The sequence below is a fragment of the Calonectris borealis genome, chromosome 17, assembly GCF_964195595.1.
Source record: "Calonectris borealis chromosome 17, bCalBor7.hap1.2, whole genome shotgun sequence".
Taxonomy (NCBI): Eukaryota; Metazoa; Chordata; class Aves; order Procellariiformes; family Procellariidae; genus Calonectris; species Calonectris borealis.
The window spans coordinates 11,275,398-11,301,500 of NC_134328.1; the positions used below are offsets into that span (position 1 = coordinate 11,275,398).

Here is a 26,103-nt window from a genome sequence, read left to right on the forward strand (position 1 = left end):
GTCTTTTAACTTGCAGTGTAGAAACAGAGTTTTATTCTGTTAACGCAAAAGCATCCTGACATTGGCACCTTTCTTCCTTTTCGTATTGTATATCATCTTGCTTGAGGCCAGAAGTTTGGGATTTTTCTGTTTAAGAAACAACGGCTGGAAGAAACTTAACTCATCCTATTTAGGTAGATAACGCAAGAGTGAAATAGTTCAGTACTACACCGTCCCAGTGGCACTCTGGTAGTTGAAGGTGGTTGATTGGGGACGAGGATGAGAGGGGACAAGGCTGCTACACAGCATTCAGAGCAAGCACGCGTGGACGTACAGTGAAGAGGAGCCATAGCTGCATTTTGAAGAACAAGGTTGTGTACACACGCAGTCGTCCTGTTAGATCTGCATTTGATTGAAGGGCAGTACATCTTTTCACTGTGCAAGTCTGGAAATGTCTAAGTAATGATTCTTCACGTGATCATGCTTACGGCTACAGTCAGAGAGGCTTCACACCTAGAAGTTGTATTTGATCAATTAAAATTCCAGTGCAGCCGCTTACCCTTCACGAGTTTTGCAGTCTGTACCTCTTGGTAGCGACATCCCAGCGAGCTGCTCCGCTTAGACAAGCACAGTCATACTGGGGATTTATCACCTCCTCGAGAAAGTCTCCATCACCTGCCTAAAGGTCCGTTGCATCCATCTGGCATGTAACCTACTCTTGCCTCTCCTTGGAAGAAGCTATCGTGGAAACATGGCAAGGTGATGCCACAGCTAACACGTTAGGACAACGAGCCGTGCCGACGTGAAAGCAAAGCAGCTTTGGAGACAAATCATAATTACGGTTCTGTATCTTTTGGCCTTCAGCATTCCCTGGCAGTCAGTGACGGGCACATGGCTCTAGGGAAACTCTTTCCTAAAAGGCCACTTCTGGAATTGGGCTTGTTTGCCACCCATTGAAACGGGTTTCAAACTTTCTACTTAAGAGGGGGTACTGGTCTGGGATCAGTATTTGTCATTTCCTGGACACAGAGGCTGTCTTTCCACCAGAGCTGCCCTGTGAGACTGAATCCCAGGAAAAACTGAAGTGCAATAAAGGAAAAGTAGTTAAGATAATTGTAGTTCAGGTTAGGAAGTTCTCCGTGTGGCTGTGAGGGACCCTTCGAACATGCTGCAGCACAACTGCTCTGCTCGCTGAGCAGGATATTGCAGAAGAGCAGCCGAAGCCCACGCATTTCCTTGTGTACATGTTTAAGCCTTGGTGCAGCCAGGAGGAGTCTTTCACGCAGCATTCACCCCCAGGTATGGATGGTAATACATGAGGTTTTCGCAAAGCACCTTTAAAACAAAAAATCGTATCGGTGCCTTAAAAGTTGAGACAACTTTGAAAGGCATGAAAAATGTTGGCTTCGAAATCCTGAATTTATGATTGTGGCAGTCTTATTTCTATCCAGCATTGTGCAGCCCCTTGTGGTACATATTAGTCTTGTATTCATTACATTTCTAAAAGAGGAAATACAGGAACATGTAGCAAAACAGAAGGGTGAGACTTCTGACTGCGGTTAATTGCGACAAGTTGGTGGCAGAGAGATCAAGGAAAATTCCACTTGCAGACAGACTTTTTTCCTCACTTTCAGACGCTAATAGCGTTTTTCTGTTTTGCATTCTGTTCTTTTTAATCTTACCTGTTGTCACAGAAATTATCTTTCATGAGAATCTTTTCTACAAATTCCTAAAAGCTTTTAGGGGTAGAGCTGTCAGATGTGCTTTCTCGAGACGTAGTTCCTAACACACGGTGATTGCAAAGCTGAAGTCTCTTCATCCTGCCGTAATTATCTGTATTGCTCAAAGTGACGCTGCTGGTGAATGACAACAATGGATAAAAACATAAGAATCAACAGAACTGCAAAGGTATGTCTGGTTTTTTGAGTACAGCATATGAACAATTAAGAAAAAAGGGTCCTAGAGTAGGGTTTGATGTTTTAATTCAGCATGATGCTTGGTGATGTTGGAAATGTTTGGTATCCTCATCTCGAGGTGGACGGAAGGCTCTTTACGATGCTCATGTACCTAATGTCTCCCTGCGCCTTTTGTTGTGACAAAACTATTACCTGGAAGAAATGTCTTCTTGGGGAGGACTCTGAATAAAGCAGGATTCCAGATAGCAAATACCTGCGAATAAACACATTTGTGAAATAATAAATACATAACTTAAAGGTTCCACCTGTCTTACTGCTGTGCTGTAGTAATATTTGAGACACAGTTACGTTGCCAGAGACTTCCAGTGACAGTCCAGGTGATCTGTTGCATGACAGATGATTTCCCTACATTGCACGCAAAACAGAAGAAATTTTGAAGTACTGTATTTGTTTCTTTCAAAAGACTGGAACTAGTTTATAAGGTTTTTTACATTTATTTGTGTATTCATATTGCATCTAGGATAATTTTATATATATACATACACAAAATAACCTGCTGCAGCTATAAGGGTTAGAGAATGCTGAAGTCTTGATTCAAAGGCAGTGCCTTGATTGTCCTACTGTCTGCAAGTCTAATAAGCAGCGTAATGGAATTATTATTTTCATCCTGGATTATGATCTCAGTGTTTACTGTAAATAAACTGCCTCCTGGAAATTTGATACAAAATATAGTGGGGGAAAAGCTTAGTACTAGTTCGATGAGTCATTCTTTTGCACTCAAAGTTTTCCATTGAGGCATGTAAAGATAAGAGGACTATTTTTCTCATTAAGTCATCGGAAATTGATGCAGGACATTTTTAATTTCTGTACAGAGAAGACAGTTTCTACTTCTCAGTATGATATTTTCAGTTTTCTTAATTGGATTGCCAATGGCTAAATAAATGTAATGGTAGCAAGCTGATGTCCTGTTCTGCTGTGAGATCTATAGACACAGCCATAGCACACCCAGTCAAATTCAGCTGAGTAACAACTGAAAGTCAAATTTATTTCTGCTATATAATTTATGAACTGTTTATAAAGTTCCTACTACCCTAGCAGTACTGTTTGTTATAACATTTGAATGTTATACTTAATATGAAAATACTAAGGATGTGTTTTTTCTACTATCTGGACTTCTTGTCAACCATCAGTGGCTCTACTGTGACAGGTGACACTTTGCAATTATCGCTGTGCCCCATCTACGCCACCTTCACAAGGAAACCGGTTCTGAAAATGAATTCAGTATATGAGCGCAGCCAGAGTAATGATGTTACTTCTTTCTTGTTGCATATACACCTCCGACATAGTCTGCACAGGAAACATTGCACCTCTTGGTGCAATATAAACAGTCAGCATGACGGGCTGTGCTTGGGAAATAGTTCTCGTACTGTTTGACAACATTTTCTGTGCTGTTGCCAAAGGAAAAATAGGAGCATTTTTTAAACACACATTACGTTGATCTGAAGTTTGTCTCTCCTTCCAAAATGCCCAGTTCAATATTCCCATCTTGTCCACACAAGCGCCTGAAGAACGACGTGAGATTTGTTTCTGTGGGCTCCTCTGCACCCGGGGATGTGCGCACCTACAGCCCCGCGGCTCTAGGGTGCCTGCTGCCCCCCCCATCTCCATCCAAACACCCCGGAGCAAATATGTGTTTCAAAATAGGATTTGCCAGAGCTAATATATTGAGCAAGGAGTTACTTAAATAGCCAAGAGAAATACTGGAGAGAATGCTGAAGTCTCAGACCACACATTCGGGGCTATTCTCAGGGATGCAATCGGGGGGAAGTGGACTCGATGCCCAGCTTTCCTGGGGAAATCTTAGAGGTAAAACTTTAGTTCTGTCATGGGCAAAACGGTCTAGACCCAGGGAGTTTTCACCTCATTTAATTTATTGCCAGTTAGCACAAACTTCTAATCACTGATTTGAGTGATTGAGAAAGAATAAACCATGAACAATTAAGCAAGCACTTAAGTAAGCACCTTTCCTCCCCCTTCCCAGTCTCAACTTGCTTTATTTTTTGTTTGGGGTATGCTCAGTTCCTTCAAGGACGTGATGGTGGCACAGGAGGTTGGGGCTGGGGGAAAAGCTCTGGCTGCTGCTGCTGCTCCGTGATTATTGCCCATTTTCTTCCACTCCTCTGTGCCTCTGTCCCTGCCCTGGCGTGGGACACCCACTGCCACAGTCCCTTGCGGGGTCCCTGCCCCAGCGTGGGTCACCCACACTCTGCGGAGGATGTCGTTGCCCCAGATCCTGTCTGGGATTAATTCAAGAGAACATTTAATTTGAAAGGATTTGAAAGTAATGTGGCCACAAGTTGTGGCTTTGTTACTTTATTTCTGGATCATTTCAAATGCTGGTAGCACCTGAAAAATTCCAGGGTAGTAAATGAATGGCTGTTCCTTATCTTCTGCGTGAAGTGGAGTGTTCAAACTGGTAAAACTGCTGGTTGTAATATTAAAAAAAAAAAAAAAAAAAAGAAAAGAAAAACCCCGAAGGCATTCAAATGAGCTGCTTTGTGCCAGGAATTCTTTCCCATTTGGATAACTGCCTTAGCTGCTTGTCTGCTCCTAACCCCAGCCCAGAGGTGTAGATTTTGTTGAGAAAGCATTTTCAATTCAGCATTTTCTCTTCAAGATGCATTGCTTTTCTAGTTACGTGATTGTGGGTTTGGGAGCGAGTGTCTAATTTCATCGTGAAACTACCGTGGAAAGAGGAAGGAAAAGACTTTTGCCAGAGAAAAGGCAGCATGTACAAAGGCAAAACCAGTAAAAGTTTGCAAACCCCAAGATACTCTCAAGCACAAAGCGGTAAAACCTGTGCATTTGCATACACATAACCTGGGCAGAGCTGTTGCTCAGCAAATAGCAACTATGGAGAATTTTAAATAACATTATTATTTAATAATATTAAGGAATTTTTTTAAATAATCAAAGAAACAAAATGCTTCAGCTGCAGTTAATGTTTAGCTTTCAGGTTTTCTGCCTCTGAAGAGCATGATTATTTTGCGGTGATTTCCATAACTACAAAGGAGATCTGTTCAGTTTTCTAGAGACCTGAACATGAAAATTTCAAAGTATATCAAAACACTTTTAAGTTCAAAAAACAGGAGTAAAAAATGATGCTGCAAAATGCTTTAAAATCCGATCCTCGCTTTCTGGTTCATCCCCACTGCCCTGTGTTTTCCTGCTAAGACGCAGCTGCAGCGCAGAAAAGGCATTTCCCCGGGGTCTCTGCAGGAGACATCTGTGTGTCCTGCACCAGGCCCTCATTAGCATCAGCAGCTGCAGGCCAATTGCACCCTGGAGATAATTTTGCTACGTAATTAGCTCCCTTCGTTCCCAATAGCTGCTCTCCTCTGGGGCTCCCAGCACATGCAGCAGGAGGTGGAAGGAGGCTGGGCATTTGCTCCTCAGGCTTCCAGCCAGACCCTCCGGTGCTCCTGCCTAATCCCCTGGTCTGGGCTTGGAGAGGAGGGGCTGGGGGAGAGCTCACCCTCCTCCCTAGGTGATGGAGTAACAGGGAAGTAGGAGACAACAAAATGAAGGTCAATGTAAGTACTAGATTATTTTATTTCTTTTGCAGTTAATTTAATGGCTTCGCTTACTTCACTTGTGGTGGAAGTGTATACGGTGTAAAATCTGCATCTGTCGGGACTGATTTTCAAAGCGTGCTGTTGATTTTGTTTGCATGTTACTAACAGAGCACATAGTCTTAATTTTTAAAATACAATCCAAGTTAAGCTAAAAAAAAAGCTTTGTCAACAACAACAGTATGGTTAGGAAGGGTAAGGTTTAGTACCATGCATATTAGGCAATAATATGCCTTATTAAAAAGGTTACCATGAATATCCATTAGGATATCCCTTTTTTCCATATTTTCTTGGAAATAATGAGCTTAAATGATTAACATTTGAGTTATACATTACCTCAAAAAAGATTATGGTTTTTTACACTGATTACTAGAAAATGGGTAATGAGAATGTTTTAACAACTTGAGTCACTCTTTGATGAAGAAAATGTCAAGTAAATTCAGTTACTGAGTTATGTGAGCCTGGGAAAGGCTGTGCGCTCTGGGATAATGATTGACCACGTCCTGCAGTGCTCTCTGCAGAGAGAACTGAAGCTCGGAAGAGGAAAGGAGCGGTGGCAGTGTCCGTTTTTAGGAAATACTGCTCTGGGGGGAATAAGTGGATGGATCAAATCCATTTTATAGTCATATGTTAATGTTTTTGCCCAGACTTCCAGCACAGCGCACACGCAGAGACCCAGCATTAGCTTGCTTTGTGCTAAGCACGGTTTCTTTGGCTGTGAAACTACCTGGATCTTTCAACCTGAGGTTTCAGCTGATCTCTGGCAGCTGTGACTCGGGGCAGGGTCTGCGCGGTCACCATGTGCCCTTGTTAACGCCAGGGGAAGGGGCAACGTACAGCTGCCCTACGGGAGCGGTGATGCACGCTAGTGATGAGGGCAGGTGAAAAACCACCCCCTTCTTTTCCCAGAGAAAAGTTAAAATTTCAGATAAATGAAATTTTGTCCAAAAGGGTGGTCTTAAAAAAGTATTAATGTTTTTGGGCAGATAACTGCAATGAGAGAGCTGGAGGAAGCGGCAGCCTTTGGGAGTTGTGGTGTTGCTGCTGATTCATTATGAATCAGAGAACACCCATCCCGAGCCCCTGCCCCTTTGGTTGCTGTCACTTCTGCCGCGTCCAGGGAATCAGCAGAAACTCCGCCGCAGGTCAGATGGGATGCAGGGACGGCATCCTGCCACGCTTGTGCACCCGGCAGGAGGAATATACAGCAGTCATTGCGAATGAAAAATTTGCAATCTGCTCCTGACAACCTGTCCCAGGAATTTCTTGCCTCTTCCCTGGACAGGCAGAGGAAGGAGAGCAAGGACCCTCCTCTAACAGATCCCTGTGAAGCATCTCTTGCTTAGGAGGCAGAAGGAGAAAACTTGTACACATCGAACTTTCCGTATCTTTAAATCCATGTTTGGAAATAAATGTTGTCGTAAAATACAATTAAGATACTAAAAGGTTTAGAAAAGCCAAAAAAGTCAATTAATTTGGTGCATATTGGATAGTAAGAGGAACCAAAACCCAGAAGTACATGCATATTCATTTTTTAAATACCAGGAGATGGCAGTTTGTTTCTCCTTTAACTTGGCCATGAGACCACACGTGAAAATGCTATGAATGGGAGTGAAATCCTGATCACACTGAGAACAGTGGGGGTTTCTGTTGATTTAACACAGCTAGAATTTGATTAACCAAGTTTGGAGAAAATTAACAGCACCAGCTTGTAATTCCCACCCCTACATCACTGACTAATGTGAAGCTGCACAATTTCCATCTAAGTGGTTCTGCCTGAAGTTTAAAAACTGGTTGTTCTTTATTTTATCAGAAACTGATTTGACCATTCAGAATTTAAAACCCGATGATTAGCACCTGGTTCCACCCTCCAAAAATCAATTAACCCTTTGAATAGGCAATAAAAGCAAGTCCTGATATCCATTCCTTGTTGAAGCTTGTACAAAAAGATTTGAAACTTCTGTATGACCAGAACACTTCTTTTCCAAAATATGCAAACAAAACAAAAAATACAGCAGAAGGAACTTCTGTAAGTCGCAGAAAATGTTGCCCATCAAGTGGGACGTGCAAGCCCCACGGCTAGAAGGAAGGCACATGCGTGTAGAGGAAGATCTGAGCATTTAAGGTAAATTCTTCTTTCTTCTGGGGATGTTGACCATGTGAACTCTGTTTAACTGAACTGGGCAAAACTTGAATTGACTCAACTTGGTCTACTATTTAAAAGGGACTTCTGGGAAGCGGGGCAAGGGAGAATGTTTCTTTCTTCAACTTTGTTCAGAGGTGAAGAGATTAACTGGAAACAGTTCTGTAAACATGTCAGAGGGTGTCATTGATGCACAAACATAACTGTTTAGCAAACACAACCCACTGCCTTTAGGTGTATGTTTTTCTTCTCCTCAAATATTTTAAGTCCCATTTTTCTGTAGTAAAAGTGCTTACAGATTTTTTTTTTTGATGTGCAAAATGCAGCTGAGAAATATTTATCTTCACCCACAAAAGAAACTCCTGTGATTAAAACTATCTCTCTTTTTAGCTTATTTCAGTAGGTTTTTAAAGAAGCAAATTTAACACAATAGATGAAATATTTTATTTGAAATGCTGTGAAGTACTACAGTGCCTATGTATCACATGAAATAGTTGCTTTAGTGAACTGAAGTTTCCAAATACAAACTGAGTGGGAAGGGGGGTTAGAGAAACTATTCTGGCAGACTTGCAGGCAAGACGCTCAAATTATCACTTGATAATCACGAAGGATTTTTCTAGCAACATTTGCATATATTTTATAAGGACTCTTTTTTCTGTGGCATAGTACTATCGGCTGAGGATAGGGGTTGGTACAGGGGAGGGATCAGGAGATCTTAGTAATAGTGGGGGGTTTTTGCCTTAGCACAGAGGTCAGTCTGTGTGAGTACTCCCATTTTGAGGTTATAGAATTTTATATTATAGACTTGTCCAGTTATCAGCTTTACTGACTCTTAATTAAAATTTTCCCTCCCTTCATTAATAAACATGAGTTAACAGCTTTCATTCCAAAGACTCCCAAGGGCTGTTAGGTTTTATAGTGGGAGCGTTGCTGGATAAGGACACACAAACAATAAAGATGTAAAAAGTCCAATCCGTAGGAAGAATTACTCTCTTAACATCTGATCTACTCCCCAATACAAGGAGACACACTCCCAGCTACACAAGAGCTTTTCTTCACCCCTAAGTTAACTGAACCTGTGTTACCAGAGGTCCTATGCTGCAGATCCATTCAGTATGGCTCGCTCAATACATGCGAGTAGTTTGTGTTGCTCTAATGTGGTCACGGACTCTGCATGGGGAGAACAGCAAGAGGTTGCAGAGGATGCAACCTCTGTTTTCTAGGTCTGTGCTCTGTCACCATCCATTAAAATCTGCTCAGTGAGAGAAGAGTACCAGCGCTGTCTGCCGAGGTGCTTTCTCAGGGGGCGATAAACTGGCTTTTAAGATGTTCTTTGTCTTAGAAGATTTTTTTCAGGGCTGCTGACGGGCTGACAGGGAAAAAGCAACAAACGTCAAAGAAGGAAAAACACTTTGATCTCATCTGTGTTGCTTTAGTACTTATTACATGTTGGTTATTGTAAGGACACATTAACGAGATCGCATAAAATAACAAAGAACTATACACAGCTGGCCCTGGATGGCATTTTGTGGATGACAGCGTTAGACAGCCAGTTTCCGCTCCTCTGGTAATAAAGAAAAAATGCAGAGCCCATTGGCCCCAAAGCACAGCTTCCTCCTCGCTAAACATCCCGTAAGGTCTCTGTGATCCTGGGAATGCAGTACTTGTTTATAGTTAATGGCAGGTCAGAGATGCTTCTGCTTACATGATAGAAAGGGGCTGCCACAGTGATTCTTTACATCTGTCCTAGACAGCCGAAAGTGTAGATGGGGCCTGATTTCTGACAAATAGCCCCGCATCAGATGAGCCAGAGCCTCTACTACAAGTAACCTCACTCTGTGTAACTGGAGATAGCCAAGGTCTATCTGTGCTGTTGCATTAAGCACTCACCTTCTATAAACCTGTAACTTTTGTCTATAAAATTGCTCCTACTGTTATTGGGATCACAAAATCAATTGGTTGGGATGAGTTCTCTTAAAAGTGTCTCAAAAAAAAAAACAAAAGACTTCTTTGGAAAACAAATTGGAACAGCTTTGGCATCCAGTGGCTTCTCAATAACTCACTCTTCCTTAACACGAGCAGATGGAGCTCGTAGGACGCGGAGCTGCAGAGCTGGCTGTGGGCAGGCTGCCGGTACGGGACAGGGCACGGACGGGAGAGTGGTGGCTCCTTACCCAACCTCGCAGTGCTTCGGGTTACTGGCCGTACCCTCCTGGTGGGAGTATGGCTAGGGGTTTAACCTCAGTGGAGCATGGGCATCACCAATCTAGCTTTCATAACTGACCCAGCTCAGTGCTCCAGCAGGCTTCTTCTAGCGCCGTGGGACTCGGCACCACCTCAAACTCCACTAGAACATCAGCTAACCTATAGCAAGCTCTTTGCTGCCAGAACTACAGTGCTTTCCAGTACCAAACCCAGCTAGTTCAATGCTTGCTTTTAAGTATATCCTATAAAATAGCTAAACACATCAGCACCTACGATGCTAGGGATTGCTGTGGGTTTGTTACAGTTTGTTTTACCCGTATTAGGCTGATCTTTAACATCTGTTTCAGCATCCTGGGCTAATATTTGTTGAATCCACAGCTGGGACTCCTTAAAAACTAATGGAGCTGATACGAACAGTATTGCCTACATTCCTTTGGCGATAACGCTTCATGAAAGAAATGCTTCACAGGTCTCTTCCGCACCAGCCCTGGTGTGATCAGTCCTGAGGGGCTGGGTGAGCGACCAGAATGCTTGGAAAGGAAACAAGAAATAAAGGGGACTTAATAGTCCTACAAAGAAAGGAGCAAAGGAGAACACAGAGCAACATATAAAGGCAGACCTGTTTGACCTGTGGTTTTTACACCTTGTGAAAATGTTCCTCCTTCTGTGTTTTTGGGGAAATTAGAATTCAGCAGAAATGAAGTTACTTCAGAGGCGTGGTGCTGCCTGTATTGGTTTTTCAGTGTATTGCTGTAACTTTCTGCTAGGCTGCGGGCACTAAAAATACACAGAAGAGTCTGTTCAGGGAAGATGTTGGTGGGGGTTTTTTGTTTTGTCTTAGTGGTGTGGATTGTTTTGGGGGTTTTTTGTGGTGTGGGTGGTTTTTTTTTTTTTGCATCCTGATATTGCACTGCAACAAGAGGCTGTCTTTTGAAACAGTTTTGCCTCGGACCTTCGTGTAGTTTGCTCATTACAAATTGTTAATATATTCTGTGTTATATGTGTTTCTACCCTTTATAAATTCCTCAAGAGACTAGTTCCAAGTCAAAAGGATAAGAAATCTTCATTACAATACCTCCCTAAGTTTCTCTACCCTTTTTAAAATGCACTGAAAAATGTCACCAAGGGCTGCAAGCCAGTTAGATCACTAATGCCTTTCACTGTCACCTGGAATCGTATCTCTACGGGTGGCTGGCCTGTTACGCCAGTGATGGGCTGGTACTCCTGAATAAAATCATGGAAACTTGAATGGTGTTGCTGTGCACTTAAGCAGTACTGAAACTGAGAGTGGGTGGAAAAGATTCGCTCTCCAACTCTATAGTCCTGACCATGTGTCCTGAAACTTAAAATTTAATTTAGCACTGCCTTAGGTAGAAGAACCTTTGCTTTTCTTATTCCCCGCCCCTGCTGTTTGAGAGCTCCGCTGACCTGCAGAGGTCTGACAATCTTCCAGTTCATTCACGCTCTATAGTCTGGAGGTTGGGGCCTGTCTCAATCACTTCTCTATTTAAGGTCTTAAATTTTTTGGTTCCAGCCCTACAGATGGGATATGAGATGATCTATAAACGGATTTGTTGTTCTAGCTAAGTCAGGTTTTCCAAAGTGTCCTACAATTTTTTTGAATCCCCTGCTTGGCTTGCAATTGAGATGATTTCAAAAGTTCGTGGGTATTCGTGTTGCCCATATGCCCTAATTTGAGCTCCACAAATCGGAGACCGCCTTTCAAAATTTGAACCACTGTTCTGCTTTGAATTGGTATCTTGCTGTGGGCTGCTCGCCCTGGGATGTTTGCACTGTTTTATTGGCAAAACCAAAGGAATGTGTGCTGCGCTTCAAGCGAAGAGACCCCTCTGCTGAAAAGGTTTGTGACTTTCACGGTGTAAGTTTAAAATTTAACTTTTCATTCAGTGTGGGTGCCCCTGAATATATTCACCTGACTTTGCCAAATGCAATGTTGGTCAGCTGAGTTTTGACAACCTTTCTGTGGAATACCTTTGTTGTTGAATGGAGCTCAGACCTCCCTGCTGCTTTCACTGACCTGGCTGTTCTCTCGCTTCACCCTGTTTTGCAGCAAAGCAGACCTAGCAATGTCTAGGAAAAGACCTGAGAGAATAGTTGGAATTATTTCTCCTGCTGATACCTGCTGCAGCCATGTTTTATCGTTGCTGAAGTATGAGTGATGGGAAGAGTACCTCCTCACTCCGCATAACTTCGGTTGTATTCTACAGTAATTACTTGCAGAAATTCTCACTGACATGTTCAGGCCAAATTCTGACCTAGTGAAAATCAGCATATTTACTCTAAAACAAATGAAATTTGAATTTAGACTTGCGTAGTTTCATACATTGATTATTTAAAGAATTCGGCCCAATAATGTGTTTAGTATGCTGTTTCCACGGGAAAGAATTAGCTGGGGAAATGTTGACATTTAGATGCCTTTTAAAACCACAGTGTGAACCAAATTTTCCTTTTATTTGTGTTGGTGCAACTAGGGAGGCCAGTCTTGTTGTCTGATGCGCTAGAGGGGGCTCAGTTCCTGAGTTCAGGCTTCCTGGCTCTGCCGCCGGTTTCCTGCCTGCGCCTGGATAAGGCTCTTCACGTCCAGTTGCCCGTTTGCAAACGGGGGAGCGTGTCCCTCTGCCCGTCCTCTTCAGGCCTGACGAAGAGGGTCTGTCTTTCAGCATGTCTGTACAGTGCCCAGCAAGACGGGGTCAAATGTTAAGCCAGATCTAGAAGCGTTGCTGATGAATAATAGGAAAAGTTGGCTGTTTTCCTTTTCTTACAATTGCAGCAACGTCGCGTGAAGCCCAAACCCACCCCGGGCTGCACTCTGGTGGGATTCCTGACGGCCTGGCTTCCACACAGGTGGTTCAGAGCATTTGGCATTGTCCAAACAGAAAGTGGGCTCCCGCGTTCAAGGCAAGACGACTATTTTAACCAGGCTGTGACACAGGGTAAATGGGGCTGTTGTCCATCTCTGGCAGCTGCTGATGGACAAGCCTGCGTATGATAAAAAGGCCATTGTTCATGGCCACCCTGACGAAGAAATGCGTGCTGCTAACAACAGGCCACTTCCATCAGCTGAGCTGACAAATTGGGTTTTTTCTGCTGCAACTTCAAACCAGCTGTTGCTTTACAGCAAATGCTCTGGACAAAAATACAAGGCATCACGTTTCCTATTTGGGTACTATCTCTTTGGACATTACTTGCACTTTCTGATAAGAAACTAACACTGAAACACGGCCAGCGTCCCGCTGACTGGGAAGCAGTCAGTCTCATTTGAAAGCTGAAAGCAAATGGTGTCTTGCACCGAAAAACACTGCGTCCGCAGCGCTCTCTATCCTTTGCACAAATGCCTCAGGTGAATAGAGCTACCTGCTGCTACTGCGTTTCATTCTTTTAACTGTCATCTTGTAACGAGTAAGCAAATGCCCAAAATAAATATGCTAACAATAAAATGTGGTGATCTACACACTCATGACTACCAGAAATTTATAGGCTTCAGCCGAGACAGGTAGGGCTGCCCTGTGGTGAAGCAGCTGGGAAATATGAATATTTGCCATCTCACAGATTTTCTGTGATCTTAGGAAAGTCGCTTGCTCTATTCCTTGGTTTCCTGCTTAAAAAAAGTTACAGTAAGAGCACTCTACGAAGAGGGTACCTGAAAGATATACTGGAGACAGAGGTATTCAGATGCAGGTGATGTCTGTGTGATGGAGAGAAACACAGATGCTGTTTCAGGTGTGCTTACCTGAAGATAAGCTCACAAACACTCTGACCTGCCGTGAAGACTTACCAGCCAGCAGAGCTTTTTGTCAGTGTGTGCATAGTTAGATTTTTTCCCCTGAGCTAATTTGTCACATAAATCATTAGCCTGGGATGCTCTGAATCAGTAGGATCCAACTCTCTAGTCTGGGGTGGACACGGACACAGCCAGCTGGAGTCGGGGTCTTCGCAAGTACCGCAGCCCACCGCTGCTCTTCAGCAGTGTTTCTGCGGCTGGTGTTACCGCTGGGCACTTATTAACCCCCTTAGCACTGGTGTTGCTGAGGGGTCTGCCTGCATAAGGTTCTGAGAAAATAAAGAGTTTAAAGGAAAATAAGCAAGGTTGGGTTTTTTCTTTTTCTTCTTTTTTTTTCTTTTTCTTCCCCAGATAAGAAATAATTAGCCTTTTTCAGGTGCAGTTGAAGTCCTCGGATAAATTGGGTAGCAGGCAGGAAGGCATGGTTTTTATTTGTGGATGGGTGATGTATTTTCTCTGCAGCTTCTGACAAAGAATTCACAGAATGCCAGTAGGAAAAAGTACCTATTTTTCATATAGGGATGTTCATAAGTAATAAGTCTAAGTTATGAATGTTAGCAGTGCTCTTCAAGAGCCTTGGGGGGAAAAGGTGGTGAAGAAACATATTGCAGTAGTAGTATTATCTATTTCTTTACTGCACTGAACATAGCAGACACAGGCTGTAAACATTTAACTCTGAAACCAATGCTCTGAAAAATATTGTTTAATGTGAAAACGGGTGGAGTTGAATTAAACTGAAATTAAGGTGAAGATAAACACCAAACCAGAAACTAATCAACATTTTTGCTGGTGTAACAGCGCAATGCCGATGTTTTTTCTCTCTCCAGAATACCTTGGCGAAGGCGCTATACGACAACAAAGCGGAGTGCTCAGACGAGCTGGCCTTCCGCAAAGGAGACATCCTGACGGTTCTGGACCAAAACGTCATCGGCAGCGAGGGCTGGTGGAAATGCTCCCTCCACGGCAGGCAGGGGCTGGCCCCCGCCAACCGCCTCCAGCTCCTCGCCGCCTCTCAGGCTGTCCTGCTGCCTCCTTCCACCCGCAGCGACTCCGCGGAGTCGCCAGCGGCCCAACAAAACATCTACCAGGTGCCCTCCGTCCCCAAGCCTACCGTGCTGTCGTCTACCTATGAGAAGATGGAGGGGTGGGTTAAATCTCCAGCCAGGGTCTCCACCCTGCCTGCCCAAGGAATATATCAGGTACCAGCCTTGGCTGCACAGCTGCTCAGTGAAAGGACCCAAAGCTCAACAAACCAGGTAAGAATATAAGCAGCTGTAAAAGTAACAAATGTTGTTATGAAAACAGTCATTGGGAGCGGGAAAATAATAAAGGTTATGGGCCTGAGCGTTTCAGTGGAATTTGCAGCAAAGCCATTCTAATAAATGGTGTTTAGGAAACTCCCATCAATTCTACTACAGTTTATAGCTTATGTGAGAAGTGCTGCTCTGGGCAACAGATGAGAGTCTCTATATTCTGTAGTCCCTCACTTTTTTTGACAGTTTAAAGCAGCTGTAAAATAGGGCAGGAAGTAAAGAATATACCATTTGTTTGGAAGCATCTAGAAATTATTTACAAACCTACCCCAAAGTTAAGATAACAAGACACAGAACTTTCTCCTCTGATGGTCTACAGCATGCGTCCATCCAGAGTCCTTGGGGCACATGTGGGGTCTTTGCATCCATCTGCACAGGAAGATGATTCGTAATTAAAAAAAAAAAAAAAAAAAATCACCCTTTGCCGTGTGATTGTTGCCTTTGGTCTAGTTTCTACTATTTCCAGCACCTCAGCAAGCTCAGAGTGCTGCTGCCTCTCTCTTCTGCTACTCAAGGTTGTCACTACGCTTGCACGACGTAGCAGCACCTACTATAGACGTGCTGGAGGACAGGGCTTGGTTGTGTGGCTGAATCCATTTCTCCCCCAGCCTGTGTTTGCTGCTGCTGAGACAGTGACCGGGGTGTATGGGATGAGAGCAGCCACCAGTCCCCCCAGTTACGGAGGGGAATTGCAAACCCAGCTTTTCCAGGGTTTCATTACAGCTGCCTGGCCTGGTCTCTTCTTTCTCCTTGCGTTGGGCATTCAAATGAAACACTTAAGTGGAAAATGTAATTTGACTAAATGTTATATCAAGTCTCTTAACATAAAAAACTTGTGCTTTCTTCAGCATAAAATGAATGGGGAATCCTTTATAATGAAAGGGTGGGGGAGGAAGTTCAAGTACAAGTTTTTGTCCAGTCCCATGAGCTCTTCAGCCCTGGGTGGCTCTTTATTCTGTGTATGAAAATCACGTTAGAAATTAATTGGAAAAGGAAAGAAATTCAGCCCTGAACTATATAGCCTTTTAGGTGGATTTAATGATCATTTGATTTCTGGGACTCGCTCAGCCAGCCTTCATCCCACTGTGCCGAAAGGCAAGTTATGGAAACCGAGGTGCTGGTTCCTTCTGTGTGGCAAATGGGTGCTGGAGAACAGACAAACTCGGTACATCTCTGGTGACTGAAACCTAATTTTCAGCGCTGCAGCTGCACGTTCAGCCTTTGTGTACAGTTACCATAACTGCAAGCTCAAACTGAGTAATAGCCACAAAAGACTCTTTTGCACTTGCAAAAGATCTGATTTCTCCACATTCCTAACCTTAAAGAAGGCATTCGCAGATTAAATGCGAGATTAATACAAATTTTCCATGTTGTGCCAGCAAATCGGGCTGAAAATATTATTCTTTACCTGAATGAATGGCCCAACAGAAGAGCTCCTTGGCTATTCCTGTCTCTGTCACTTCATGGGTTACGTACGTAAGCCTTGTTTACTCTAATGGAGAAAGAAAAAGAAAAGAAAAAAAAAAAAGGTCCTAGCCTTCTTTTATTATTTAGAAGATCAGATTTGCCTGAGGTGCCTCTTGCACAGCGTCACAGCTGTTCCCACACCAGCTGTACCGCGGTGCTCACAAGCCATACGCAGATGCACGGGGAGGCTCAGGGTCAACAGCCCGTGCGGGTGCAGAACGAACCGCAGCGCTCCGGACCGCCCCGTGTAGATCCTATGGGACAACTGGCAAAGCTCCTGGCATACTCAGCTGTCCTCTGAGCAGCTGGGTAAAGCCACTGTAAGTCTTTGAGGGAGCTGATTGAAAGCAATAAAACAAAAAATCCCTCAAAGCCGTGTGCTTTCACCCTATAGAAAAGCCTTGTCGCTTCTTTGTTGCCTAATACACAGGGTACCTTCTTGCTCTACTGTGACTGAAAGTACTTTAAAATAATTTGTTCTCGAAGAGCTAGTAAGATATGAAATTCAGTGAGCTTCCTTTCTGTTATATAGAGAGTAAGATTTGTCCATCTGAAAACAGACCTGGGCTAAGGATGGCTTTCTTGATACCACTTATCTTTTACCCTTTCTACCCAGGAAAGTCTCTTCTGCCTCTGTTTGCGAGCAAGATGGCTCGTATCCCAGAGCGCTAAGGGGATTTGTGTTCACTCCTCATTCTCTTTCTTCAGATGAACGCTAAGAGCTTTCACAAAGACGAAGCAAGCAGTTGTAAAACTGGAGTCTTGTTCCTCTACCGTATTTCCCCTAAATTTAGTCACTACAACGCTCACTCACATGATGGAGAACGCTACCTCAAATTTTAAATAATTTATTGCAACACAGCGGTGTTTCTGTGGGTCAGTAGTTTACAATACTCAATTTATAGACTAGCTGTGGAGAGCCAGGCTAAACCCATGCTAAATGAACAAAACTCCATGGTTTTGGGGTTGATTTTTAAAAAGTCCTTTCCCAACATTCATACTTTGGCATCTTAACTATCTCACAAATCTGGTCATAGCTCTTAAAATGATGTTTTAAGCAAATAGGAGAATTGGTCTGTAATTGACCTAAATAATGTAATTCCATATCAGACTTCTCTGTTTATGGAGCTGGACAGGACATCAAGGTAACTGTTTACCCCTTCCAAATGAGTCAGTTTTCCATAACTACAGAATAATGCATCTCAGCCTGTACCTTTTTGCTGCTCTTACTCCCGTGAAATATGGCTTGACCTAATGGCTCTGTGAGACTGGAGAAGTAGAAATTCCCCTGCTTTCTTTTTTTAGTGGTTCTGCTTTTGGGTAGTCTAAAGACTTAAATGATAACCGAAGCTGGGTTTTCTCCAAATCTCTTCCCTCCCTTGGTTAGTAAGGCAGATCGTCTTTGATTTGTATGTGCCAATTCTTATCTTACCTGAAATAAAGCAGAAATGCTGTTAAAGGAGAATTACGGGGAAAAAATCCCATGCCTGCTTGTAAGGTCAGTTCCTGTCTATCACCATCAGTGAAAAGCTGAAAGGTTTTTAATCACTTAAGAGTGATTACTCTAATGATAGCCTATTCAACTAATTGAGTTTTCAAAGATGTCCTGAGCTTACTGCAGCTTTCTCGTTATTGTTTTGTTTTGTTTTCCCCTAAAGCACCTGCTTACTCTTCCGCGAGCCTGCTGGGCTTCAGTCCCAAATATCAGGAGCGAGGTGTACGATGTTCCCTCCACACAGCGCCGGGAGTCCTTACTCACGCAGGTGAGTCCTGCCACGGTCCCCTCCCTGCAGCTGGGACCCGTTTGACCTCAGAATAGATTTTAAGGTAAATTCTAGTGTTTCCCTGTTCGCTTTTTGTAAAATTGGGCAGAAAACCATCTATTTTTAGGGAAGTTCAAAACCTAAAGCAGTTCTCTTTTGAATTCGTTAGACATTTAGAGAAACGTGTCTTAAATCTGGTACGTTTCTAATAAACATTTTCGGGTTTACCATTGCTGAGTTCCAGGGCATAGACAAATTCTCAGTATCAAAGTGTCAACCACTCTGCCTTGGTTTATCCATCAGGAAATGTGTTTTGTCTCTGTGTCATTTGATCGCGAAGATTTCAAGATGTTTTCAGAAGAGTCACTAGTGCATGTACAAAAAGAAACTAAATGTCACCCACACCACCCGCCTCCTGGGCAGCAAAACGCAAGGGGTTAGAACACGTAACCGTGAGGCACTCGGGGTATGGACAACACACCGATTGCATCTACTGCTGAGGCGTCCTGTTACATGATCTTGCTCCTGATACCATGCTTCCCTGGAGAGAGTGAACGTCACCACGTTTCTTCTACGTCTCACTGCAGCCTGTGCAGGTCACCAGGCTGGGACAGACGCCAGGCCCCAGCCCCATCCCGTCACCTACCACGCGGAAGTGTGGGTGGGACTGGAGCACGTCCGCAGATGTGTGTGGGACTGGAGCACGTCCACGGAGCCTCCCGCGCACCTTACGCTCCCTGGCAGCACCTGGCAGTGCAGGGTTGAGCCCACTCTAATTCATTTATTATCCAGTTATCCACAGACTTCTTTGTGTTACCCACTTTGTGTAAGCGGGGTGATCCCAGCTGAGCCAAAGCCAGGCGTGCAGGTGGCGGCTGCCTTGCCCAGCGCTGCGGGAAGGTGCTCCAGCAGCTCTCCAGCAGGTTGAGTTTGACCCACGCCATCCAAACTAGGAGCTAGGCGGTATATGACCCAAAAGCCTTTGATTCCACCAAAGTCTTCAGTGGGCTCTAAAACGGATTGAAGTCAAGCTGTTTTTTTTCCCTTTGACCAGAGCGGCGCCACTCCGCCCACCGCACGAAAGGGCTCTGTGCTGATCAGATCCACCGAGTGTTTCCAGGAAGAGCAGAAGCAGCTTTACAACATCCCATCCAGCCCAAAAAAGGCAGGAGCCGTTATCCAGAAAGACTCACCAGTGGGCAACGTAAGTAAGACTCGTTGGACACGAGAATAATCTCTCGTTACTATGATGTTGGGCACGGGTGCTGAACCTCTCTCAAGGTGATCGCGGGGATAAGACCAGCGCATCTTCAGCGCAGTACTTTGTTCTTCATGTTATAGAGACAAATACTACCTGGCTCCTGGCTAGTCAGGGTACCTACCAGCACTGGGTTTGCATTTGCTTTTTAGACTGCAGGCAACAAGATCTCTTGCCTTAACTTCTTTTTATGACAGTGTGAAAAGCAAATTCAACACTCTACATTCTTGAATGTCTGTTTGTAATATTTAAGCAGATAGAAACTAACTGTCCCCATTCCAAGCAGCACTCTCCTGCCACCTTTTTTGGGAGTGGAGCACACCTGGCTTTGGGGAGGAGGGGGGTGTCAGGCTTCCCATCTCTTCCCCACTGTTTGACAAGTACCATCCTTGAAGAAAGGGCTGATCTGAAATCTCACAACAAAGAAAATGCCTCGGTGGAAACTCTTTATTAGTTGAGTGCCAAATATTTTGGGTTTCCTGAATGATTTTAGGATCCAAGAGAATTTTGACAGGCTCCTTAGCGCACATGCCCAGTGCTGAGGTGCGGGATCTCAGGGCAGATCATCCCAGCACAGGAAATCTGAGGCTTCCTGGTTTTGTGGATTTAAAGTGTTGTAGTTTCAGTGGCTGCCCCACGACTGGAGAAGCCAGTCTTGCACAGAGCCTGTTCCGCAGTGACAGCAGGACTGGTGCTACCCAGAAGTGAGGTGCTGGCATACGAGCAATTGCTCATTGAAGCTGGCATTCCTGACATCTTCATGGCTGTTAGCAATCGTTATCGACCAGCTGCAACAGCCTGGGAGCAGATTTCCTTCGGAGACACGGTTTATCGTTGCTTCCAAAATAAAATTTTCTTAGAATTCTTTGTTCGTGGGAAATTTGGAAAATTCTGGCTTTGGTCTGAAACACCCTTGTTTGGGATTCCCTTCTCATGCACATTTTCTGCAGATGGGGAAGCCTGACCTGGCCAGTTCTTTCTAAAATTTTTATTACATAGTGGTACCTTCAATTGTTTCTTGTTGCTGCACACTCCTACAGCTCCTTGCACTCCCTCACGCTTGTGCTTCGTGCTCGTAAGGCATCTAGGTATGATCTGTCCCAAAGCGCCTATTAGTATTAGTCTGGATTGTCTTACACAAGAAGTGAGCATTTTCCAGCTTAGGGATTTCAGCTGTGCGCACACATATTTTTATGGCATTGGGCAAGATCTGTATCCATCTTAGCAAACCATATCAAGTAAAAATTTAAACTCATGCAGTTGTTTGAGAACAGTCAGTGGTATCTGTTGGAGATTTTCTGTTAGGGTATGGATATGAATGTGGGTGAAGATACTGGAAAAATCAAGTGTTTTCTTACGCAAAGGCTAATAAAACCTTACCTCCTTCATTCTGGAAAACTGAGCATTTGATGTTACCTACTAATAAACCGGCATTTCACTTTCCTTGTAGCCATTTCAGAAAACTATGAAAGTTTCCCACCCCAAAGGAGCCAGGGAAGAGCCCACAGATTTCACTGGCTGGGGACACTGCTGTATGATTTAATCACCTGTGCTCAAAATATTTTAACCTTCCTATGTGCAGCTTGTGCATTTTAGAAAGAAAATAAAAATAATGGGCTAGCCTTTTTGTGGTGCAGTCCCATTGACATTACTGGAGTTGCATACATTTATATGCTCTGAGAATTCAGTTTTGTTTCTTAGTTCTTGTTTAAAAACACTGTTTATAAATCCTGTGTGCTCTGTTGCAGTTATATGATGTCCCTCCCAAAAGAGAAACGGATGTTTCAGAAAATGACTCTCAGAAAAAGTTCTGGGGCCATTACAATACTTTGCCAAATCCTCGAAAGTCAGAATGGATTTATGATATTCCAGTATCACCTGAAAAAACAGGGTTAAAACAAAACCCTTCTGCTCATTCCTTGGAGAACCAGGTGCTGTACGATATACCACCAGCCAGGTACAAGACGCTAACAACAAATACTGAAGCCAAAGTTGTAAGTCCACAATTATATGATATTCCACCAACACAACGGAAATTAACGTTTCCAGATATCCATCTCTATGATGTTCCATCCTCACGGGACGTGCTCCTTTTGCCACAAAACGGTAGCTGTGATGTACACCCAGGTCTCCTGGATCCAAAGGCTGAGAATCAGATTTCTGAGGAGAATGTTTATGATATTCCAAAAGGTTTGCCCACTGCTTTGCAGTCCAAGAAAGAGATGGAAAAAAACAGCAATAGTGCTGGAGACCAAGCGCACAGTGCTCCTCCACAACTCTCAAGAGATGCCAAATTAGAACAAGACAGATTATCTGTTTCTAGTGTGGAGAGCAGAAGCAGCACACTCTCTACATCCTCAAACTCTTCTGCTGAGTCTTTTTCTACGTCATCATCAGAAGAGCCTGCCAAAGAAATTAAACTGGACCTTGAGGTAGCCATAGAGACACTGACGAGATTGCAGCACAGTGTATCCAGCTCAGTTGCAAGTTTAATGATCTTTGTGAGCAGTAAATGGAGATTACCAGAGCACCTGGAGAAAAGCATTGAAGAAATCCATAGAGCAGTTGATCACATAAAAGTATCGCTGGGAGAATTCTTGGCCTTTGCTCAAGTCGTAAAGGTAAATGCCTCTTACCTCACTGATAACAACCTTCAGACCAGAATTAAAAAACAGCTAGAAATACTTAGGAACTCATTCAAAATCTTAACAGAAACAAGAGAAGCTCTAAACAATTGCAACTGGTCACTGAAGGCTTTGGTCCTCAGGAATCCTCAGAACAACCCAGATGATCTTGATCGCTTTGTTATGGTAGCCCGCACGATTCCAGATGATATCAAGAGGTTTGTATCCATCATCATTGCCAACGGAAAGCTGCTCTTCAGAAAGCATGAGAAGGAACAAGAAATGAAGCAATCAAAAGTAAACCCAGAATACAAAATGGCAAAACAAATCACAGTGCCAAGAAGAATAGAAATAGATTCACTTCAAAGAAATACTCCTGATAAACCCAACCAAAGTCAGGTCTCTTCTGAGAAACCAAAAGAAAATGCCAATGAGGACTGTGATTATGTTCAGTTACAGGTTAGTATAACTGGATTTTACTATCTATACTCCTGATCGTTTGCAGATTTTGAGCTATTAGCACTATTTTATCTTTGCACTAGTGCCAAATTCAGTTTGCACTGCTTCCTATTTTCCAGACTTCATGTGAATTCAGGATTTTGTTAGAGATGGCACATGTAGAATGATCGGTAATTTTAAGTAATAAAGAGAACTGGCATTTAAGAATTTACCCAGGCAGCCAGCCAGCCAGCCAGCACTGAGAAAAGATTTTTAGCTTGCCTGTTTAAATTCATTTGAGAGGCAGCTTTTAGCTGCGGGTTAGCAATTTGTTTCTTTTGACTAGTAGTTCTCTTCTTGCCAGTACATTTTGTTTGTTTGACTCTGACATGACTATACAAGAGATGTTAAATTTCTAACTTGAGGTGTATTGGAAAGCATGCTTTCGTAGAAAATTTTGATTTAACAAATTAAAACACTCACTGTGAATTATCAAATTTGTTAGAATAACTTTGGATGTTTGTTAGAATTATTCTTCTTGGAATTACTGAAATGTCTACTAAGAATATAACTCTTTTGGTCTCACAAAGAAATGCTGGCTTGTCCTTAGAATTTAGGAAATGTGATGTTTTGTTGATGTTGGTTTCAGTCTTAGATCTTGCAGGATCAGACACAAAATTTTTAGTAGGAAAAAACCTGCAGTTGCTTCTAATAAATGTACCATTGTTGTCCACAACATGAAGGCTGCATAGCAAGCAATTATTTCCCCTTGAAAAAAGAGAAAAACACATTTATATTTAAATATTTTATGTAAACCATTTCAACTTTGCTTTCATTTTGATTTGTAACAGGCACAGAAAATCATTTCAGGTAAAGAAGTATCAAAGAAGAGTACAGATTCAAAACCAAAGGTATTTCTGATTTTGAAAACTATTAGTGATGAGGACTTCTAGTCCCTGGTTTCTGTGCTTGCTAAAATTCAAAATAATTTGCTTTTGGACAACATATCTATACATAGAGATCTATTTGTTTTCTCATAGTTCACTTTCCCAGAACTAGTTCTTAGAATTATTGCTGAAAACTCGTGCAAAACATTTATTTTCCTCAAATGTAACAAACCACTCTAGTTTAAAGTCATACTATTTATTTGCTTGCCTTTGTGTATAATTTGGGATAAGGCTGTGAGAGTTAGTATTTCAAAATACCTTGTCAGGCACTGGCATAAGGATTGACTCTCTTGTTATTGTACCGTTTTAATCATTCATAACCCTCACGAAGTCAGCACCATTAAAGATCAAGTCTGAATGTTTTGTACTATCTGAAAGCTTGAAGTCCAGGCTGTATAAAGGACTGATGTTTAGCTACAGCACTTTGTGTTGTAGCTATCCATTATTAAAATTGTCTTCAGTGACATTTGTTTAGGGAAAGGGCTATCAGGATAAAAGGCCACTTTGAAGTCCAGTACTTTATGGAAAAAGAAATGATTGTAAAAGGCTCCTGGGCTGGGGCAATTTGGAGACTATTAACTAACAAAACTCCTTGTAAGTGAAGAAACATGTGAAGAATATAGGGTACAGCAAATAAAAAAAACAATCACTGTGCCACCAAGCTGAGTCTATTTTTTTTTTTTTTTAAACCTTTTTCCAGGTTTTGCCATCTGCAAAAAAGACTGTAATTCAAAGCAAGCAGGACTCTGCAAAGAAAATCGCTCTCCCAGAACACTGTAAGCTGTGTTTTGGTGCACTTCACAAGGCAATCGGTGTATTTACTAACAGTCTGAGCAACAACCAGCCACCTGAAGTCTTCATATCCCACAGCAAATTGATCATTATGGTGGGACAAAAGCTAGTGGATTCTCTCTGCCAGGAAACTCAAGAAAGAGATGCTCGGAATGACATCCTCCACAGCAGCAGCCGGTTTTGCAGCCTCTTGAAGAATCTGGCTCTCGCCACCAAAAATGCTGCAATACAATATCCAAACGCAGATGCTATGAGGGAACTTCAGGATCAAACTGAGGAGCTGTCTAAGTACACACAGCAGTTTAGAGCAATGATGGAATGAAAGACACTTCGCTGTTTTTACAAGTTCTCCATTGTTGTTGCTCCTTTGGCATGTGGCAGCCAAGGGGGGCAAAAGCAGCTCAGTGACACCAACTTTCAGTCACGTCTAAGAACTCCTGCCGGGCAGCTCCCTGGGTGCCGGTGCACTTTTAGCGGGTGAAGAGCCACACAACAACAGATGCAGAAGAGGATTTGTAGAATTAAATCTGTACTTTCCCCTCCATTGTTCAGATCCTGCCAGGAAATGTCGTCATCTTAGTGGCTGGGCAGAAAGGTTTGCTGTGTATTAGAGGAAAATTATTTTATTATCTGGTGAATTTCTTATTTTTTTAATTTCTATATAGGTCAGATAAATATATTTTCCTTTTTTTTTTTCTATGTGGATATGTAAAGTCTCTCTAAATTTTGCTGCACAATGTTCTGTAAGTTATGATATCCTGTTATCAATTTTCTTGAGGACTTTACTCAAAATTTGTAATTACAATTTTTTTTTTTAACAGCTGCAAAGTTAACTTCTTCATGTACAAATGCGATTAATGTATTGCAGGACAAAATCTGGCAGGTACTATGCATACCCCAGATGTTAATGGAAAATGTTCCAGCCGGTACCTGAGCACAGAAGAACTGACTTGGAGGAGTCCTGCTCCCCATAAATCTACGGGGAGCGCACCTCGGCCGTCCTCCATTGCAGCTTGAAGCCATTCAGAGCATTGCTCCAGCATAAAGAATTTATTTTAGTCACTAAATATGCAGAGGCTTTGGACAAGCTATTCCTACAAACTGGAAACGTGATGTTATCTCTTGCTGGCGAGGCTGCCCCGGGCTCTCCCTTGCTGCGTTGGTCTGTGTAGCTCATTAACTCTACCCCTAAATTTGCTGGATCTGAAATACGATGAAGGCCCTGTAACCACCCAGGCAGCCTGTTTGTACACCTGCGCTATTTGTATTTTTCCTGATTAATTTATTTTAAAGTTTTTGTCTGAAATTTCGAAGTCTGGCCTTTCTGGGCAACATTGTACCCGTGCCTTTGCCCTGAAAACGCACAATTAGTTTTGCGAGCAGTTACAGGTAACTTGCACTGGCCTGTGGAAAACCAGCTCCCTCATCTTCCTCTCAGTTTTGTTTTCACTTGGCAGTCACCATGTTTTATACCGTTATTTAAACGTCGACATTTGTAAATATTACTGTTTGCACAGTTAAATGCAGTAACTGCACTTCACGTTGGCTTTGTTCGGTTTGTGTTAAACTCGCTCCTGGACTGACCGATGTTTGCCACCGGCCATCGCCCCCTCCTGCCGCAGCAGCCCGGGCTGAGGGCGGGAAAGGCGAAAGGCGTCTCCTCAGCGGGGGGCAGCCCGCGGCCCAGCCCCGGCCCCACTCGGGAACACCTGATTTGGCCATAAATGCCCCGAAGTGGGTGTCCTGTGGGGGGGTTTGTCCTGTGTGGGGGTTCCTCACACAAGACAGGGGGAACCCGCTCCGCCGGGGCGGGCGGGGGGAGGC

At 43.2% G+C, this 26,103-nt stretch overlaps 1 protein-coding gene across 5 annotated transcripts; it reads left to right on the plus strand.

Moving 5' to 3' along the window:
- Nucleotides 1-1,215: 1,215 nt before the first annotated feature.
- Nucleotides 1,216-25,585, plus strand: CASS4 (Cas scaffold protein family member 4). Of its 5 annotated transcripts, XM_075166561.1 has the most exons (8): nt 1,216-1,278; nt 1,716-1,887; nt 14,505-14,933; nt 18,116-18,220; nt 19,275-19,424; nt 21,227-22,561; nt 23,392-23,451; nt 24,188-25,585. In XM_075166561.1, exons 2-8 carry the CDS (start codon nt 1,843-1,845, stop codon nt 24,599-24,601), a joined length of 2,538 nt encoding a protein of 845 aa, XP_075022662.1. In that variant the 5' UTR covers nt 1,216-1,278; nt 1,716-1,842; the 3' UTR covers nt 24,602-25,585. The 5 variants fall into 5 exon arrangements, with proteins under 5 accessions (XP_075022662.1, XP_075022665.1, XP_075022663.1 ...); XM_075166562.1 differs by lacking the exons at nt 1,216-1,278; nt 1,716-1,887 and adding an exon at nt 4,911-5,488; XM_075166566.1 differs by lacking the exons at nt 1,216-1,278; nt 1,716-1,887 and adding an exon at nt 5,800-7,652.
- Nucleotides 25,586-26,103: the final 518 nt, after the last annotated feature.

What these genes read in the sequence shown, in the direction of transcription:
- CASS4 (XM_075166561.1), top strand. Translation starts at nt 1,843, where the DNA reads ATGACAACAATGGATAAAAACATAAGAATCAACAGAACTGCAAAG. An exon ending in GGGAGTCCTTACTCACGCAG is followed by an intron (nt 18,221 to 19,274) that starts GTGAGTCCTGCC and finishes CCCTTTGACCAG; the next exon opens with AGCGGCGCCACTCCGCCCAC. An exon ending in GTGATTATGTTCAGTTACAG is followed by an intron (nt 22,562 to 23,391) that starts GTTAGTATAACT and finishes GATTTGTAACAG; the next exon opens with GCACAGAAAATCATTTCAGG.